Source organism: Zalophus californianus, chromosome 8 (genome assembly GCF_009762305.2).
Source record: "Zalophus californianus isolate mZalCal1 chromosome 8, mZalCal1.pri.v2, whole genome shotgun sequence".
Lineage (NCBI taxonomy): Eukaryota > Metazoa > Chordata > Mammalia > Carnivora > Otariidae > Zalophus > Zalophus californianus.
The window spans coordinates 123664597-123684996 of NC_045602.1; the positions used below are offsets into that span (position 1 = coordinate 123664597).

At 46.1% G+C, this 20400-nt stretch overlaps 1 protein-coding gene across 2 annotated transcripts; it reads left to right on the top strand.

Moving 5' to 3' along the window:
• Positions 1-14314: 14314 nt before the first annotated feature.
• On the top strand, positions 14315-20131 carry SRSF6 (serine and arginine rich splicing factor 6). 2 transcript variants are annotated; one of them, XR_003524712.2, is made up of 7 exons: positions 14329-14574; positions 14798-14946; positions 15647-15914; positions 16261-16385; positions 16531-16739; positions 17016-17099; positions 17202-20131. XR_003524712.2 is itself a non-coding variant. In XM_027622599.2 (6 exons), exons 1-6 carry the CDS (start codon positions 14468-14470, stop codon positions 17560-17562), a joined length of 1035 nt encoding a protein of 344 aa, XP_027478400.1. In that variant the 5' UTR covers positions 14315-14467; the 3' UTR covers positions 17563-20131. The 2 variants fall into 2 exon arrangements, 1 of the variants encoding a protein (XP_027478400.1); XM_027622599.2 differs by lacking the exon at positions 15647-15914 and having other exon boundaries at positions 14315-14574.
• The last annotated feature ends 269 nt before the right edge of the window (positions 20132-20400 follow it).

The window sequence follows — 20400 nt, forward strand, 5'->3', positions numbered from 1 at the left end:
GAGAATATGAATTGGAGAAAGACACTGCCTGGTCTCAGGGACACATGCCCCCACCCTTGGCCACAAAGTGGGAAGGTAAGAAAATGGCACTCCCAGTAGGTGAGGGAAAAAGGAAAGATCAGAGGGGTCATTGCTACACTGAAGCCCTAAAAGGACACTGTGCCTTTTGGTTTTCCCATGCCCACCTGGAGCAGCCAAGATAGTGAAGAAATAGCAGGAGGCTTGGGGTATCTGTCAGGACTCAGTCACAAAAGTAGAGCCTCTGCAAGAACTATGGGAATAAGGCATTTCCTATTGGAAGGAGAGCTTACATGGGTGTGGGAGGACCTGGGGAAGGGAACGAAGTGAGAGGGCCAGAGAAACAGCCACTATCTTGTCTGCCAGAGCGCTGACCTGAGCAGACACATCAGAGCTTGCCGGGAAATGCAAGAAACCACTTCTGTCTGCAAAGGGAGACCCCAAACGGGCACCTCCTTTGTGGAGGAGTCACGGAATGAAAATGAGAACAGATTTGAAAGATGCATGGAGGTGGGTCTAAAAGATCACTAAAAGATCAGCTGGGGAGGGTGCCAGAAGGAGAGGAGCCACAGGGGACCCCAGGTTCCTGGCTTGAGCAGCTGAGTGGACTAAGTGCAATCCACCAAGATGGAGAGGACGGGGGAGGGCGCAGGGCAAGGGCCACACTGAGATGAACGAAGTGCTTGCCTCAGGCACCAAATACAAGGCGGTGCCAAAACCCCTCAGTAACCACGATAAATAAGGTTTCAAGGCGGTAATTTTTTTAATCAAAATTAATGCAAAAAAAAATCCATGATGAACACGATCGGTATTACTGATTTTTCCTTTTGCTTTGGGCTTCAATAGGGCTTAGCTTGGCACCATTAATGATCCTTTCTTGATTTAAAATTCAGATATTTTGATTATCGTGGATTTTTTGCCTTTGCTTTTTTTTAAAAAATATTGCATTAAAATATTATTTGAGGGCTGTGGGCTTTGGTGCCCTCTCAAATGTCATACCAGGCACAGGGGCTTCACCCCCTCTAGTCCCAGCCCTGAGGAGCAGGTCTGAGAAGAGGAGGTCAACTAAGAGGCAGTCTTGGATGTATGCCACAAGTAAATGCAATGGCAGATGTTAAGTGCCTGGACCAGAGTATGTCTTCAGTCCATGTTGTAGTGGACCCACTGGTGCCTGGCTTAGATCCTCCAAGGCCTTGCCATTTCGGGCCAGGCCAGCTTCCAACACCTGCCTGTCCTGCCTGAAGACTGGCCTGGCCACCAAGAACAATACGTTAGAAGGCCCCGCTAATGAACATCCCTACAGCAACCCTCAAGCATCCATCCACAGGAGCCCGTGTGTAAAGATTCCAGCCCCCTCGCCTCTCAGATGGGGTCATTTTGAGGTATATATGTAACACCATTTCCACAGTCCCCAGGTGAGATTAAGCTCCATTCCCCCCAAGTGTTACTGGCTTGATAACACACACCTCTAACTCTCTCCCTCCCCCACCTCACTTCCCTACCCTCATACCCACGCTTCCTGGGATCACCTCCCACGTAAAACTCCACGTCCTCCAATCTTTTTCTCAGGGCCTGCATCTAGGGCAACCAAACCAAGACAAACGTGTGTCTTCCCCTCCCTCGCCCTCTTCTCTGTGGAAACACAGAACGTTCTATGCACACTTGGAAGTCTGAGCGTGCCCTTGAAGGAGAGACCCTGACTCCAGCTCTCTCCTGGGAGGGAAGTCAGTAGGGGTAATTGTCAGCCAGCATGGGGAGGCCTGGATCTAAGATGGGCTGGCTGTGTCTCTGTAATCTCTGCACCTAGAGTTGGAAAAATAATTGGCAGACACCTTTCCTGGCCATTAATTCTTTACAGTAGACACTGAGCCCTTGGGGCAAAAACTGATTGTGTGCAGTTCCTGCCAGGCTGGCCCTGAATTCAGAACAAGAAGCATGACTTTCCCCTCACCCTCTACAGACAACCAGGCTTCTTCTTCCTTCTCCTTCCTCCGCCTACCCCCGGAGCCCGAGAGTGGCCAGGAAAGCTGTTTGTGCAGACTGGAAAAGAGAAGAACTAGCCCTCCGTCCAGAGGGATGGGACCAAGGGTTGAAAGCCGTGATGGAAATCATGAAACGTGGAGACGTGATTCATGCTTTCTTTTCAGAGAATATCTGTCCGGCATCCACACTTTTCCCCACGATCACCAGTAACCCCTGCAACGCTCTCTAGCAGCAAGTATTATTTCCATGCCCATTTCACAGGCTCAGAGGCTCAGAGAGGGGAAATGGCTTAGCGTGAGTGACAAAGAGCCTCTCCTTGTCCAAACCACACTCAGGCTCCTCTGCACCCTCCTCCCAAAGAGGCCCTGACTTCGGAGATTCTGCGTTCACCTCCGCTAATATATATCATTTTAGCAAGAATCTTGCTAAGTTGGTTGAGCCGGGATCCCCCGCCCTTAACACCTGACCTGTCTCCATGTCGTCCAACCACGTCCTTCATCCTCCGCCACCCACACCGGGTCCAGCTGGCCACCCTGGCCTGCCTTCAGCAAGAATCCTGTGAGGTCGCTTTACCCAGAATCTCCCTTCCTCCTGACGTTTCCTCTTAGTAATATCCCACGCACCGACCACCCCCTGCTCCTCAGCTATAAATTACTTGTCCTTGTTGTGTTGGGGGGTGAGCTCAATCTCTCTCCCCTACCGCAAAGCCCATAACAGTCACCTCTACATCTATCCCCATGCGCCCCGTGAATTAAGTCTGCTTAGCGGTTCTTCAAAGCATCATGAACAATGTTCTCTTTAAACAGGTCACATAGAGAAGATGTCGATTTGGACGCAGGTCTGTTTGACTCCAAAGGCCTTTTTCTTCCCTATGTCATATGTTGGGTTTTTTTTCCTTCAGTAAACATTTCCTGAGCACCTACTATGTGCCGGGCCCTATGCTGAGCCCAGAGGAGAACACGAAGGTGAGTAAGAAATATTTCTTTCCAGGGTGCCTCAATGGCTCAGTTGGTTAAGTGTCTGCCTTCAGCTCAGGTCATGATCTCAGGGTCCTGGGATCAGGCCCTGCAGTGGGGACTCCCCACTCAGTGAGAAGTCTGCTTGTCCCTCTGCCTCTGCCCCTCTCTCTGCTCGTGCTCTTTCTCTCTCAAATAAATAAAATTTAAAAAATCTTTTTAAAAAATATGTATATATTTCTTTCCTCTAAGAGGGAGAAATAAAATCTTCCCCATTCTGCCCATTCTCCAGCTCAGGGGTCCGGGCCTGTTTTTATAGTATTTATAGAGAGACACAGGGGCTTGAGCTAAAAGGGCTGAATTGAACAGGTGCCCACAAAGCCAGAGTACTGACTGCCTGACCCTTTATAGAAAAAGGCTGCCACCCTCTGTTCTACACCACACCAGGCACTGAAGATAACACTGTCTTCCTTACTCCTCAACTCAACTCTATGAGGCATATCCTACGATTGATTACACCCATTTTACAGGAAATGAGGAAATGAGGCTCGGGGACATAAGGAGATTTGTCACACTGCTGGAAAAGTATAAAGTTGAATAATCCCAAACCCCGCCACCCTCCCCTTCTAGATGTCCCTTCACTGCTCCAAATCCCGTCCAAAACCCTGGTGGCCAAAGTTTTGAAACACTGACGTTGACACTTGACACAGCCCACAGCCCTGCCAGGAGTGAGCTACTGGGCCACTGGCCTCTGCCAGGCTGGTCTCCTATTGGACGTTTCCCTCCCGCTGGATCAGGAGGTCTTTCCTGCGGTAAACAGGCATTCATGGGCTAATCTACAGTCTGAGGCGGGGTAGTTATTTCTGTTGGTTTTATTATTGAGCCTTTGTGGGAAGGGCAGAGTGACAACCACATGGTAAGATGACTGGGGGGCCAGCGGGAGTGTGCCCCATGACAAAAGTGGCCCGGGTCAGTTCACTAGAAGCCACACATCCACACACCCTGATCGGGGAAGATGCTCTGGATACAGAGTTGCAAGGGGAGGTGGGCTGAGCTGAGCTAGCTGCTCTGTTATCTCAACACTCACCTCCCCAAGCCAAAGTTGAACATCTCGCTGGGGACACCTGCATCTCTCTGCCCAGGGCTTGATTTCTAGCTGTGGGAGACCTTGGCCACAGAGCGAACACTCTTGAGAGCAGCCCTCCACCAACACAGCTAATATACAGATAATGCAGCGTCCTCACCCCTTGGTCTGAGGTGTGTTCCACCGGCTCCCAGAGTCCCCAGGGCAATTAAGCTACAGGTACCACCACTGCCATCAGCCCAATAATGCGCCCTTTCCTGGCTTTCTTCCCTTCCCAGCTATGTCTTCCTCTCCCAGGGGACAGGGAGATTTCCTGGGATCACCTCCCAAATAATTTCATCTTGTCGTAGGATCTGCTTGCAGAGGAATCCAAACCCAGGTAAGCCTCAAGAGCCCATCATGCCATCTCACCTGATCTCTACCTCAGCCCTGGGAGCCAGGATCATCCCCATTTTTTAGAGATGGAGACTGAGGTGCTCATAAAGTTTAGGCAGTCAGAACCCCAACTGGCCAGGGATTAGCAAGAGCCAGAGGCTCAGCAAAGGTTCCTGGTGGGAGGGGATTTGAGCCTGTCTTCTTGACCACAGAGTGAAACTGTCCCAGACCCAGGCTGAGCCCCAACTTTACAGCTCATTCTGCTCCAGCTCCGCTCACCTCTCCCCCATGACCATTCCCCCAGAATCCTCCATCAGTGAAGACAGCTGGAATGGGGTCAGAGGTTACTTCCAGAATCAACCTGTCATAAAAGAGGGAGAACTAAGAGTTCTTAGCTTGTAACAATTCCATAAAAATGATCTCCATGGGTACACTGAGGGAAAAAATGGCATGGATGAACTCTGCATTTATTAAACAGTAATGGCCAACACTTATTTAGTGCCTACTGGGGTGTCTCTCCCGATCAGATGGGGGGCCCCAAATGTGGGGTGTGGGCAGTGAAAGTCACCCATGGCAGAAAAAAGGAGATGGATGTTTATTGAACACACTGCGTGGGGGGTGGGGGGGAGGGAGGCAGGACATCAGAGGTGAGACTGGCTGCTCGGAGGCTGTGGGTGCGGGAAGGTGAGGAGGTATGGGAATGTATGGAATCTTCCCTTTTTTGGTAACCATGCCTGGTTGTAAGTAGCCCATTGGTCAGTTAGGGCCTGTGGATGTTTTGAGGTGGGTCAATAGATAGGCCTGTCTGGATTCAGCTCTGGGGGGCACAGTGGGCCCTTTTGTCTTGCTCTACATTCCGTTGCTCAAGCCTGTCGCCTAACAGCACCCTCTACACCTAGTATGTGCTGGGCACTATTCTAAAAGCTTTACGATAAAATAACTTTTTTAAATGCTCACTCTTGGGGCACCTGGGTGGCTCAGTCAGTTAAGCGTCTGCCTTCAGCTCAGGTCATGATCTCAGGGTCCTGGGATCGAGCCCCGGGTCACACTGGGCTCCCTGCTCAGCGGGGAGTCTGCTTCTCCCTCTCCCTCTGCCTCTCCCCCTGCTCATGCACGGGCACGTTCTCTCTCAAATAAATAAAATCTTTAAACAAAAATAAATAAAATGCTCACTCTCTGAGACAGGTACTATCACTTTTTTCATTTTACAAACAAGGAAACCGAGGCACAAAGAGGTTAAGAAATGTGTCCAAGGTCACACAGTTAGCAGATGATGGCACTGGAAACAGAACCCAAGCAATCTGGCTCCAGAGATACGCTTTTAATCCTTGTTAAAAGATGAATGAATGCAGAAACTAATACAACATTGTATGTTAATTATACTTACATTATTTTTAAAAAGTTTTAAAAATGAAGGAAGGCATATTAAAAATTGTAAGAGTAAAACCCTATTTGAGTCTGGCAGCGTTAAACCAACAGCGGTCAAGGGCGCTCCTCCCACAGGGTTAGGTGGAAAGACATATAGGGGGCCAAGGTCGGCTCTGAGGGCCACACCTGGAGAGGGCCACAGAGAAGTCTGAGTACAGACTGGTTGGTAACCAGGGTGACAAACAGACTTGAAAGCAGGCCCCACGAGAGACTGGGGGACTTGGTATTCAGCCAAAAGGGAAGACGTGAACGGAGGGTCTGAGGGCTGCCCCCAAACATCTAGAAGATGTAGGTGTGGGAAACAGATGTGATTATTTGAACAGCCTCAGGGACACAACCAGGACCAGTGGCCAGACAATTCAAGACAGCAATTTTTTATTTTCTGTATAAAGAATTTACTCAAAATGAGAGATGTCTTATAAGGGACTCGGCTGTCTGGTTAGGCAATGAATGCTCCATCACAGGAGATGTTCAAGTAAGGGCCAGAAAACCTCTGAGTGAATAAGGTCTTGACAATCAGAAGATTTAGATTCAGGGACCTTCAAAGACCTCCCTCTCTCTGAGCTTCATTGAGACCTGGATGATGCATCGGTTGGAATTTGTCTACCCCTGTAATCATACCAGTGGCCACCAGATGGCAACAGAGCCCCATCCTCCCAGTCAAGGAGTACTTCGTTTACAAAAACCAAAATAAATAGTTAACTGATTCAGACAAAATGACATTCATGAGCAAAGATTATGAATCAAATCCTCAGGAGCTCTAGTCCCCAGCAACAATCCACAGGGCTCTAGGTCAAGTAAATTTTAAAAGTTTTTGAGAGTGATAATCCTTTTTTGAAAAAAATTTTCCACTGAAGTACAACATACATATAGCAAGGTACACAAATCGTAACTATATAGCTCAATGAGTTCTCGCAAACAGTGCACACCTGTGTAACAAGAAATAAAATATGACCAGAAATCCAGAAGCCCCCCCCCCCCCCACCTAGTCACCACTCCCCACCCTGACCTCTAACTCCATAGATTAGTTTCACTTGTTTTTCTACGGACAGGGAATCAGATGGTATGGATTCCTTTGTGCCTTGCTTAGATGGTTATGTATGGCATGAGATCCGCGGATTTTGCTGTGTGTCATCTTTCAATCTCGTTGCCATGTAGTAGTGTGTGGTGTGAATAAACCACAACTGATTTGTCCATTCTCTTGTTATGTGCATCTGAGGGCTCATACGCAGGCTACTAGTAAAGGGCTACTATGCTGAGGGCTCCTACATATTACACTGCTATGAATTTCTAGTATATTCCTTATGGAGAGCGTGTATACACATTTATTTTATGGAATTGCTAGGTCACAGGGGTAGATGCTAGCTAGCGCTTTCAGCCTTAGTAGACAGTTCAGTAGACATTACCACCCAATTTCCAAAGTGACTGCACCAAGTGACATTCCCATTGACAATGTATGAGAATATCTGTGGCTGTCTGGCCACACCAGAATCCTCTGTCTGGATAAGTTTTGGTGAAAGAAATGTGGGATCTGGAGTGAGCATCCCTGCAGAGGGTCTGAGGGTCCCGGAAGCATGAGCGAGTGGGTTTGAACCAGAAGGAAGAGTCCATCCCACCAGCACGCTCTGATGAGCCCTTCAGCAATGGTATCTGCTGAACGGAGAGGCTCGCTTCGTGAGCTCTGAACAATATTGCCAGAGCGGCTCTCTCACCAAGCACCCACTGCGTGCCTGGCACTTTCCTCTGTGCTGGGGGTGGAACAGAGAGGAAGTAGACATCATCCCTGTGCTAATGAAGCTTACGTTCTAGTGGGGGTGGGCATGGACAGTAAATGAATGTATGTCAAGTGGTGAAAGTTCTGTAAAGAAAAATGAAACAGGGTAAGAAGATGTAGAGTGCAGAGAGGGGTGCTATTTTAAAATGTGGGCTACAGTGAGATGTCTCCTCACACCTGTCAGGATGGCTGCTATCAAAGAGACAAGAGACAACAAGCGTTGGCGAGGCCGTGGACAAAATGTGACCCTGTGCACTGTTGCTGGGAATGCAAGTTGGTGCAGCCGCTGTGGAAAACAGTGTGGAGGTTCCTGAAAAAATTAAAAATAGAACTACCATATAATCCAGCAATCCCACTTCTGGGTGTATACTCAAAGGAAATGAAAGTACTATTTCAAAAAGATATCAGCACGCCCATGGTCATTTCAGCATTATTCACAATAGCCAAAATATGGAAATAACTGAAGTGTCCATTGACAGAAGAATGAATAAAGAAAACACGGCATACGTGTGTGTATATACATATATATATGGAATAGTATTCATGCATAAAAAAATGAGAAAATCCTGCCTTTTGTGACAACATGGATGGATCTTGAGGGCACTGTGTGCTAGGTGAAATAAGTCAGGCACAGAAAGACAAATCCCACATGTTCTCCCTTATATACGGAATCTGAAAAAGCTGAACTTGTAGAAAGAGTAGAACAATGGTTGCCAGGGGCTGGGAGGTGGGAAAATGGGGAGATGTTGGTCAAGGGGTACAAACGCCCAGCTATGAGATGAGTAAGTTCCGGGAATCTAATGTACAGCATGGTGACTAAGATTAACAATTAACAACTATATCAACAACTGGAAAAATGTTGAGAGTAGATCTTAAGTGTGATCACCCCACACACAACTATGGTAATAACATGAGGGGCTGGAGGTGTTAACTAACCTTATTATAGTGACCATCTTGCAACTGTTGAATTATGTGTTGAATCATCACGTATGCTACCTTGAACTCACACATATTGTATGTTAATAATACCTCAATAAATCTGGGTAAAAAATATAAAAGAATAAAATAAAATAACTGGTTAGAGGAATGATTAGGTGACTTTGAAGAGAAACCAGAGATGAGAAAACAAACCATAAGAAAAGAGAGCTCCAGAGACAGGGAGTCATTCAGTGCAAAGGCCCTGTGGTGGGTGTGTGCTTGGCACATTCAAGGCACAGTGAGAAGCAAGTAGGAGGAGGAGTAAGGACTGCTGGGAAAAAGTTAGTAGAGCCATGATTATGTAGGACCTGCCCTCACGGATACTCAAAGATAACCACAAACCCAACCCAACATACACATATCTACTCATATGAAGTGTTGGGGCTTGAGGGTTTGGGGCAGCTAGTGCTGTTTATAAAAATGCAATCCTGCCTATATTAACACTGGCCTCTCTCACTTAACAACATACCAAAGGCATCTTTTTAAGTCCGTAGCATGGATTGGGGCGGGCAGACTTTTTCTGTGAAGACCCAGCTCATAAATATCTGAGACTCTGTGGGCAGACAGTGTCTGTGGCTGCTGCCTGGTACTGCTCTTGTCCGCTCTGGAGCGGACACAGACTATGCGTGAGGGAGTGAGAATGGCTGTGTTCCAACAGAACTTGACTTACAAAATGCACGGCAGGCCAGATTGGGCCTCAGGTGGTGGTTTCCAAACCCTGGCACATAGCTTTCCTGTTATACTCCCAATGCCAAGAGCAGTGGCTGGTACATAGTAGGCACACAATAAATATTTGTTAAATGGGGGCGCCTGGGTGGCTCAGTCGTTAAGCATTTGCCTTTGGCTCAGGTTATGAACCCTGATCCTGGGGTCCTGGGATCAAGCCCCATGTCCAGCTCCCTGCTCGGCGGAGAGCCTGCTTCTCCCTCTCCCTGCCACTCTGCCTATTTGTGCTCTCTCTCTATCCCTCTGTCAAATAAATAAATAAAATCTTTGAAAAAAAATATTTGTTAAATGAATAAATCTAGGGGCGCCTGGGTAGCTCAGTCGTTAAGCATTTGCCTTTGGCTCAGGTCATGATCCCAGGGTCCTGGGATCGAGCCCCACGTCGGGCTCCCTGCTCGGCGGGAAGCCTGCTTCTCCCTCTCCCACTCCCCCTGCTTGTGTTCCCTCTCTGGCTTTCTGTCAAATAAATTAAAAAATGTTAAAAAAAAAAAAAGAATAAATCTAACTTTCTTTTTTTTTTTAGTGGTTACAGAATATTCCACTGCTAGAATATAATCTTAGGGCCTAAGGTTTTACAAATTAATCCTCTCATCAAGAAGATTTCTAGGAGTAAGGTGGCTGGGTCAAAGCCTCGTGAACTTTCAAGCCACTGCCTCCTTGAATCCCTTTGCTCTCTTGGCTTCTGTGACACTGTACTCTGGTTTCTTTCCCTACCTTTCTTCCAAGTCTCTTGTCCTGTACTGAAGTTTCAGAGTTGCCCTGAGAGGCAAAATAAGGCCCCCCACCAAAGATGTCCACGTCCTCCTCCCCGGATTATAAAATGTTACCTTACACGGCAAAAGGGACTCCGCAGAAGTGAGTGGCTCCGTCGGTTAAGTGTCTGCCTTCGGCTCAGGTCGCGATCCCAGGGTCCTGGGATTGGGTCCCTCAGGCTCCTTGCTCAGCGGGGAGCCTGATTCTCCCTCTGCCTGCTGCTCCCCCTGCTTGTGTGCGCTCACTCTCTCTCTCCCCGCTCTGACAAATGGATAAATAAAATCTTAAAAAAAAAAAGTAATTAGGTCAAGGATGTTGAGATGGAGAGTGTATCCTGGATTATCCAGGTGGGCCCAATGTAATCATGGGGGGCAGGGGGGTGGGGTCTCATAAGAGGAAGGCAGGAAATTCAGCATCAGGAGATTTGACCATGGAAGCAGGGGTCAGGGTCAGAGTAACTGGATGCAAGAAGGTCTCAACCAAAACTCATGGCTTCAGAGATGGAAGAATGGGCCACAAGCCAAAGAACGCAGATGGCTCTAGAAGCTGAAAAATGCAAGGGAACAGATTCCCCCCTCCTGGAGCCTCCAGAAGGAATGCAGCCCTGCTGACAACAGTTTTAACCCAGTGAACCATTCTGGACTCCTGACCTCCTGAACTGTAAGCTAATAAATTTGTGTTGCTTTAAACCACTGAGTTGGTGGTAATTTGTTACAGCAACCATACGAATTATATGTAGGAATTAGTACAGTTCCCCAGAGCGTAGCTCTGAATTTTCTTCTGCTCTCCATTTAAATGTACTCTTTTGGGGTTTCCATCCAATTTGTGACTAACTCACAGGTTTATATCTCTGGCCCACTGTGTACATTTTTTTTCCATTTGACAATAATAGATTTTGTTTATAGGTTCTTAATGCATTTTACCGGGCATGTGCTTGGATGCTGTGGGCCCAAATTCATGTACTCAGAAAGAAAAAAAAATTGCACATTCACAGTTAATCATACTTGGATCATTACATTTCCTTGTCATATTGCTCAGATAATACCAGATATTTAAATAGTTCAGTATAGGGGCGCCTGGGTGGCTCAGTCGTTAAGCGTCTGCCTTCGGCTCAGGTCATGATCCCGGGGTCCTGGGATCAAGCCCCGCATCGGGATCTCTGCTCCACGGGAGGCCTGCTTCTCTCTCTCCCCACTCCCCCTGCTTGTGTTCCCTCTCTCACTGTGTCTGTCAAATAAATAAATAAAATCTTTAATAAATAAATAAACAGTTCAGTATATCCCATTGCCTTGAGTGGTAAAACCTTGTTATCCTGCCACTTCTGTTGAAAATTCTGGTTAATCCTTGAACACTTAGAACACAAGGAAGCCCATTCTCAGTGCCACACATTCCTCACCGCCACAAGCAATACCTTAGGGGGCAATTCTGTGTCTCAGCAGACATTTGTCAACATGTCAAGACACTTGTGTTTACCCCGTTTTTTTTATTGAAGTATAGCTGGCATACAATGTTATATTAGTTTCAGGAGTGCAACATAATGATTTGACAACTCTGTACATTACTCAGTGCTCACCACCTTATGTGTGGTCATCTGTCACCATGTCACATTATTACAATACTACTGACTCCGTTCCCTGTGCTATACTTTTCATCTCCATGACTTATTTCATGACTAAAAGTTTGTACTTCTAATCCCTCTCACTCAAGAAATTTTTGGTCATCACAACAGGAGAAGGCAAAGAGCTACTGGCATCTAGCAGGTAGATGCCAGCCAGGGATGCTGCTGAACATCCTACAGTGCACAGGACAGCCCCTCACAACAGAGAATTACCTGGCTCCAAATGTCGGTAGTGCTTAGGTTGAGAAACCCTGTCTAGATGAATCCTGTACAGATGTTTTTTCAAAAAGGGTTTGGATTCACTTGGCAACATTTAACCCAATACTGCAGTTGGAAAGTACCTTTAATCTCATCCCTTCTGAGGTTCTTTCAATCATCTGCTTCCCATCTCTTTCCAACTATGTCCCTGACAATTTCTATTTCTGAATTCCATTTCTGCAGTGACCCCTGCTACATTTGCTCCACTCCAGGTAAACATACTTGAGTTGCCATGTTCACCCCAAATCCACTCAGGATGACAGCTTCTGAAATGCTAACATTTTCAGACATTATACAGCAAAACCTACCAGAATCCAGTTTACACCCACTTCAAATCACATGGTATTTGGGATTGAAAAACCACAATGTGTGCTCTAAACTGTCCAGTCTGGATTCAAACTTATTAATTCTCTCTCAAGGACAGATTTCTGCAGTTTTCTCCACAATTTTAGAATCAGCAATAGAGTGATCTTTATTTGCCTCAATTGTAGGTATCTGAAGAAATGAACTCCTGTGCTGTACATCTATGATTTCTCCGTTGAGTTGTTCTTCCAAAATATCAACAGAGGTGAGTTAGATCATCAAGACTCCACAGAATGCTGATGTCCCTTTAGTCATATTTGAGACCGCATCCTCTTCTGTAGCTAGTGCCTTAGGGGTTTTTTGTTAAGAGTAGCCATTGTGGGGCACCTGGCTGGCTCAGTTAGTGGAGTGTGTGACCCTTGACCTCAGGGTGGTGAGTTTGAGCCCCACACTGGATATAGAGATTACTTTAAAAAAAAAATAGAGGGGGGTAACCACTGGGCTCTGGGGAAAGAGGTGAGAGGAAGCAGAGGATGGCGTCAGCTGCATCTTTCTCTTTGGGCACATGAACTGCAAAGAGAGGAGGCAACACCCCATTCCCCTTACACATTCTTTAATAAGTACTACCCCATTACCTTCCCAAAAGGAATGTTCAGTCCAACCAACACTGTACCAGTGCATTTCTTGATTCACCTCTTGCCCATAATGAATTTTAACAATTTTTTAAATATTGACAATTTGATGTGTAAAAATGTCTCACCGTTGAATTCTTTTCCCTAATTCGTATATGCCAAGAATTTTTAAAGATCTACCTTGTATTGTATTTATCTAACTTTAGGCACAGACCGTACAGCCTTTACCACTAGATGCCAGTATTAACACTTCTCCCCCTATCCTGACAACCAGCTTGTCTCTAGACTTTGCCAAAAGTCCCCTGGAGGGCAAAATCGCCCTCTTTGAACCAGCTGAAGAATACTGAGGTTGGACCACTGAAAAAGAACTGGAATATTCGGAAATACCTGAACAGCCAGGGATATCTCACTGATACTGTTTCCTCTCTTGGCTTCTGTGACCCAGTGCTCTCGCGGTCTTTCCCCACCTCTCTGCTCCCTCATTCCCAATCTCCTTTCCTGTAGTCAAGTTTCAGAGTACACCAGGGCCTTCTGCTCTCCACTTAAACTTACTTCTTCGGGGTTTTCATGTAGTTCTCCAACTTTAAAAGGTATCTCTAGTGATACACTAAAAAAAATGTGTATTTCTGCCTCATAGAAAAGGTGCCTTCCAACCTGTTGGGGGAAGAGATGGCGCTGGGACACCGGAGAGAGCGCACCTCTGCAGGTGGGCTGTCCGGTCTTGCTCGACTTTCTTGGGCCAGAGGCTCCCTTTGTGAGCACCCACAGCGAGCGTGTAACTACCACGTACACAGCGATCTACAGGCGACTCTGGCTGCCAGTGCTTCCAGAAAGACCCACGGAGGGAGAGGGGGACGTGCCGCGAGGCGGTCAAAGCTGATAATGGCTGTGAGTGAGACCACAAGGAATAGAGAACAGTAGGAGTGTGCGCTCGCAACGCGATCCCGGCCGGGTCAGCGCGACCCCGAGCTCAAGCCCGGGATGCGGTGAAATGAGCTAATCATCTGTGTCGGAGCGCCAGTTCCCCGCCAAGCTGAGCGTAAACCCATCAGTGGAGGAAACGAGCAGCCTCGCTTTCAGGAGCCAATCAGAGACCACGCAGGTCTATTATGACAACCCTGAGAACCAATGAAAAGCGGGAATCCTCTTGGCCTGCCTCCCGAGCGCCTGTACCGGGAGAGATCACCGAGAGGGAGTTTTTAGAAAGTACAAATTAGAAGAGCCACAAGAGTGTGGCTCGACGGCGGGACACTGCGTTTACAAAGATGGGTGCTGAAAACAGTATGAGCGAGCAGAACCTCACCTCCCCGAAACCTCGCGGACGGTGGACCTGCAAGTCACCCCGAGCCAGGGATCAGGGTACGTGCTGCGCGCTGACGTCACGCGCCGGCCCCGCCCCCAGCTCGCCAGCCCTTATAGCGTAGCCCGGGCGCGCGCGCACCATTGTGTGGCTGGACTCGGCCGCCGCTGCGGTGTGAGGCGCGTGTTCGGGCTCTCGCCGTCCCCGCACCCGCACCGCGGCTTTTGCCTTGCGGTCCGCCGTTCGATAGCCAGCCTTCGGGGCCCCTGCCCGCCACGGACATGCCGCGCGTCTACATAGGACGCCTTAGTTACAACGTCCGGGAGAAGGACATCCAGCGCTTTTTCAGTGGCTATGGCCGCCTCCTCGAAATAGACCTCAAAAATGGGTGAGTCGGGCCTGGTCGCCCGCGTCCGCCTGCAACGCCCCGGGTCTGGGCGGCGGGGCCCGCCGGACGGAAGAGGGCCAAGGCCGCGGCGCCGCGTGGCAGGCCCTCCAAGATGGCGGCGGCGCGGGGGCGCGGGGGCGCGCGCGGGGCCGCGGGAGCGTGCCCGTGCGCGTCACCGGCCTAACGACGCCTCCCGGTCCCCCGCCTTCGCGCCGCCCCCCAGGTACGGCTTCGTGGAGTTCGAGGACTCCCGCGACGCCGACGACGCCGTTTACGAGCTGAACGGCAAAGAGCTCTGCGGCGAGCGCGTGATCGTGGAGCACGCACGGGGCCCGCGCCGCGATCGCGACGGCTACAGCTACGGAAGCCGCAGTGAGTCCCACCCCCGCGCGCTCCGCGTCCTTGGGACCCTGGGGGGAGGGCGCAGGTTTAGGGTGGGCGGGGTGGGGCCTCCCAGCCCGGGCAGGCGCGGTGGCAGGGGTCCATTTATTCCAGTGTCCCCGGGCTTTGCTGCCTTCACGCCTGCCCGGGACAGCCGCGGGACGCCGGAGCGCGGGGATTGGGTTGTGGGTTTTGCCTAGCAGGGTTGGGGTGTTTGGGGTTTTTTATTATTATTATTTATTGGTTTTTGCTAAGTTGGGAGGGGGGTGGTTTGGGCCCCTGTCAGCACTGTCTTGGGCTCTGCCCACGGAGGAAGTGAGGGATGGCTGTATTTGTTGTATCCCCCTTGCTTACCTGACAGTGCTTTAGCTAGAAATGTGAATGTGTTAGCGTAGAAGTGCGAGGGCAGGCTGGGGTGGGGGGGAGTGGGGATGGGGTCAGGGGAGGGGTTTTAAGTTTAGGTCTTAGAGTTACTAAAATTGGCGGGGGCCAAAGAAAATACTATTTTGAAGTAATGTGGTATGGTACCACAAAGTAGACTTAAATAAGCTTTATGCTGTATTCGAATTAGTTTGGGGCATGTTATTGGGAGGAGGTGGGAGGGGTTTGGTTATGTTAAATGTTTGATGTTGAAATTGTTGCATGTTGAATTCAAACTTTTTAACAAGTCCTTGATGTTTCAATTTGAAAGTGACCAATGGGGCTGAGGCTGTGTCCACTGAGGCTAAGATGACTGCCTTTCCTGATTGGCCTTGGCTTTTCCATACATTCTGTGACCCTTGCCCTATGACCCTTTGGCTGACCTTACCGGAAGCCATGACGACAGCAGCCTTTTGCCATTAGACGCAGGGTGATGGTGAGGATTCCAAGGGTTAGACAAAACTGGTTAATCTGAACTAGGTGACTGTTACCTTGCGTGTTTTGTGGCCAAACCACCACCAAAAACCTCACACTGTGATGTAAGTACTTAGTGTAACTAGTAAACATTTTTGTAAAATGTAGAAATGCATGTAATCAGTTAAGTTTTATATTTTACAATGTTCTGTAAAATAAAACTTAGCGAGGTAAATTGAATAAAGGAGCAGTCACTCTCTAACAGATTGTAGGAGGAGTTTAGTTGGATTTAGTCTATTTGACTTGCCCTTAATTTAATTTATGGCAAATCACAACTGTATCGAAGGTTTAGCAATATAATAGCAAAGTCCTACTCCAGTAAATAAAAGTTGATATGTTTGTACTAACTTTCAAAAAAACATGCATCCCTATCATTACAAAGCACCTAATTATGCTCTTCGTGTGATAAAGGTGGTGGAGGTGGATACAGCAGTCGGAGAACCTCTGGCAGAGACAAATATGGACCACCTGTTCGTACAGAATTCAGGCTTATTGTAGAAAACCTTTCTAGTCGTTGCAGTTGGCAAGATTTAAAGGTATGTGCTGTAATTTGAGATAAAAATGATATGGCTAATGTTTAAAGGGTAGGCCTTTGTTTCACTTTATTTCTGAGAATCAAGTACAGTATGTAGATCTTTTTCTTTACTTTTCTAGGTTTGACTAGTCTTGTTGCTCTTTTAGGATTTCATGAGACAAGCAGGTGAAGTAACCTATGCGGATGCTCACAAAGAACGCACAAATGAAGGCGTGATTGAGTTCCGTTCCTATTCTGACATGAAGCGTGCTTTGGATAAACTGGATGGTACAGAAATAAATGGCAGAAATATTAGGCTCATTGAGGATAAACCACGAACGAGCCATAGGCGATCTTATTCTGGAAGCAGATCAAGGTAATTTGTTGAAAGATAGGGAGAGGAGAGGAAACAATATTTGCCAAGAGCAAAGAAAACTCAAATGGCAGTACTTGAATTGAGACTTAATTGAAATTAGTTCAGTACTTGGTTTCTTTTTTATTGTGCATCATTGGGTTCTTTTCCAGGATGCTTTCAGGTGGACTTAATTGGTAGTAAACAGTTATATTTTTCTTGCATATTTTTTGTATTTTTGAAAAAAATTCGTGTTCAGATGTATTGAGATTAAGATTTTTATTATGTTTCTGGTTATAGGTCACGGTCTAGAAGAAGGTCACGAAGTAGGAGTCGCAGGAGCAGCCGCAGTAGATCTCGAAGCATCTCAAAAAGTCGCTCCCGGTAAATATTAAGCTGTTAGGTCTTTTTTCTGATTTTTTTCTGTTTCTCTACTTGTATGTTCTGGCGAGGTACTGAAAAAGAAATCCAACTCTTCTTGTCCAGATCCAGGTCTCGGAGCAAAGGTCGATCACGTTCTCGATCAAAAGGCAGGAAATCTAGATCAAAAAGCAAATCTAAGCCAAAGTCTGATCGGGGCTCCCGTTCGCGCTCTCGAAGCAGATCTAAGGAGTATGAAAAATCTCGAAGCAGGTCTCGTTCTCGATCTCGTTCCCCCAAAGAAAATGGGAAAGGTGATATAAAGTCAAAATCTAGATCAAGAAGCCAGTCTCGTTCAAATTCACCCCTACCTGCTCCACCCTCAAAGGCACGTTCTGTGTCCCCTCCACCAAAAAGAGCTTCAAGATCCCGCTCTAGATCTCGTTCAAAGTCCAGATCACGGTCCAGATCGAGTTCCAGAGATTAACCTAGAACTCTATATTCTTTGCACACTATTATGGAACACTTTCCTACTTGCTTAGGCAGTTACTCTTCCATGTTTGTACTTGGCCTCTTCTGCAAGAGGAATCTCCTGAAAATGGGGGCACACAGAAATTTGATTTGTGGCCAAATTTGATGAAAAAATGAGGTTCTAAAGAATGGCATGAAGTCAAAGACCCTCTCCCTTCTTTGTAGAATTAAGATAACTTTGATTTTATAGCTTTTGAGCTAAAATAACTTTTGTAAAGATTAAGCTCATTTAGATTTTTTTTAAGTATTTCAGCAGGATCTGCTGCAGGGATTTTTGTTGTTTTGTTTGCTTTTAAATTAACCGTTTCAAGCTTTGAATACCTAAGGCTTTAGAGGGAGATCCCAATTTTCAATTATGTTGGCTTTTTATAAAGCTTGAGTTATGTAAGACTTCAATAAAAATTTGCTACCAAGATGATTGCCTTACTGAATAGGTCACTATTAAATTCCTTTAAATATTGATAATTTGCTCTTTGTGGAAACAATGTAAATTCTACATGTGTAAAAGAAGGCAAGCCTCAGACCAGCAATAAATTATTCCATTTGGATAACATTTTGTTCTGTTAATCAAATTTGCCAAAGTCTATCTGCCCCTTTGAGTTAAGTTAAAAATAAAAGGTGTTTTGTAGTCAATTACATGATTTTTGCCTAAGTTAGTAGATTTTAAATAATGAAACTTTTCAAACAAATTTGATCAAACTCTTGAAGTTCTTCACACTTGGGATCCCGTTTAGCCTAGTAATTCCACTTTCTGGGAGTGGTCAGTGTAATTGGTGTTTTGTTAGAGTATGGTTCTATGGTTTTTAATGTTATATAAAAATGGAAGTAGCCTTTCTTTGATTGGAAATTGAGCGTATTGTTCAAAGCGGAAAAGCAAATACTGCATTTTCTGCTGGAAGATCATTACATTTAACAGGCACTTAACAGGTTGCTTGGTAAGATGAGTTGCTGATTGGAGTAAAATTCTACCCAACAATCAGTCCTTGTAGTTGATGAGGTTGTGTAATAATTGGTTAGATCATCTTTGTAACTTTACAACGTATGGTTGGCTTGAGAAGAATTTACATGGGTAAACCCGAAGCTTTCTGTACTTTATTATGAAGTGTAATAATATGCTGTGGAAGCCAAATTATACTGCAAATTTGTAGGAGATACTGGGTAACCAGTTAGTCCATATATGTGTAGACCTAATTAGTTGAAATTGCAGTTTGAGAAATGAATTACCTTATATCTTTTTGTTCAAGTACCATAACTCATTTAAAAGCACTCATTAACCTTGGTTTGAAACTAAGATGTAGGTTGACTCCGCTTTCTTTTCTTCTAGGAGCTGTCACTGTAAGGTATCGGGCTGGGTTGTACTATATAGTAGGGCATGGTGATAACAGTGTCATCATGCCACAGGTGTGACTAGAAAGCATGATAATCTACTAGAGTTGGTTTGTAGGTTCAAATAATCCAGAAGGCATACCTGATAAAATGAGGCTGCTTGAAAAAAACTGAGTCAAAGATTTTAGGTGTCAAAATCACAGAGTAGCTGGGAGTACTTGATAATGAGTAGAAAGACTTGTTTTTGAGAAATTTCTGGGCTTCCTGTTATAAAATCTTAGAGCCTACTCTTAGGAATATTGTGCCCTAAAAGGTTGATGCTTCTTCCATGACCTTATTTTCTTTACTTTCATAGTTTTTAAAATTTAGGTAATAAGAAATGGGTTTTTTTCCTGTATAAACTTCAGAATTTGAGAGAAGACACTGGTGTCATAGTTCATTATTTTGCCTACTTGAAAAAACAAATTACAATTCTTACGTGAAGAGGCACGTCTCCAGCTGGCTTTCACAATTTGGTTTAAGAATTGGCTTTGACCAAAGTTCTCTTGTTTTCAGGGAAAAAACAAAAGCTTTTAAAACCACAGCCTTTTAAAAAGGAAGGAGGGGGGAATATCACAGTGAAATTTGACTTTGTAAAGTCATCCTTCAACGGGGCTTTCTTGTGTTAGTATAACATCACATAGTCATAGGCAGGTTTTGTCTACGTTATTAGCTGCCCCCAAAGTGGGTAATTGTAAGATAAATGCCTACACCCATAACTTTTCTGGTAATGGCAAAGTCCAGCTTAGTGAAAATCTAGTCCTAGTCCATACCTGTGGACCTCTACATCATTGAATATGCTAAAGCCCTAGAACGATGGCCCACTTGAGAACAGAGTTGACTGAAATGTTTAGTTCCTTGCTAACTTACAAGTAGGATCTGAGCATCTACACCATGCCATGTGTACATCTGTGGCCAAATAGAATATTAAACTGAAAGGGCAAAAACAAATGAGCAACATCATGATTCCCCTTTCTTTTACCTGATAATGTTGATTGACATGCCATAGTGCCTTTAAGGCCAGTTTGAGTCCTACCAGTTCCTGTGATTTATGTTCCAGTCCTGTGTTAATTACCTTCATCTTGGTATCTTTTTTTTTTCTCCACTTTGTTAACCCCCTTTATGCTTTATCTCCTCAATAAAATGCTTACCGAGGGAAAGGCTCGTTTTGAATTTATTTGTATTCCCACTTAGTGCCAAAAATTTGGCAAATGGTTTTTTTGAACTAGAGTTGCCACTGGCAAGCCATTCCTGACTTAAGTAGGAGAAAAAGGTCTTGTTTTCAGTTCCTCAGAGACCTGCATTTAGCATCAACACAGTGGATGGTTTATCTTGAGCAAGTCTTCAACAGTTGTGCTTGAATGTTATCCATGAAATGGTAAGCATAAGCCATGCGTTGTGCAGATAGGTTAATATCTAGGGTGTCTGG

Bases quoted from the DNA above. Each gene is read 5' to 3' on its own strand.
- SRSF6 (XM_027622599.2), top strand. From the start codon at position 14,468: ATGCCGCGCGTCTACATAGGACGCCTTAGTTACAACGTCCGGGAGAAG. The intron at 14,575-14,797 runs GTGAGTCGGGCC...GCCGCCCCCCAG, and splicing joins GAAATAGACCTCAAAAATGG to GTACGGCTTCGTGGAGTTCG. The intron at 14,947-16,260 runs GTGAGTCCCACC...CGTGTGATAAAG, and splicing joins CTACAGCTACGGAAGCCGCA to GTGGTGGAGGTGGATACAGC.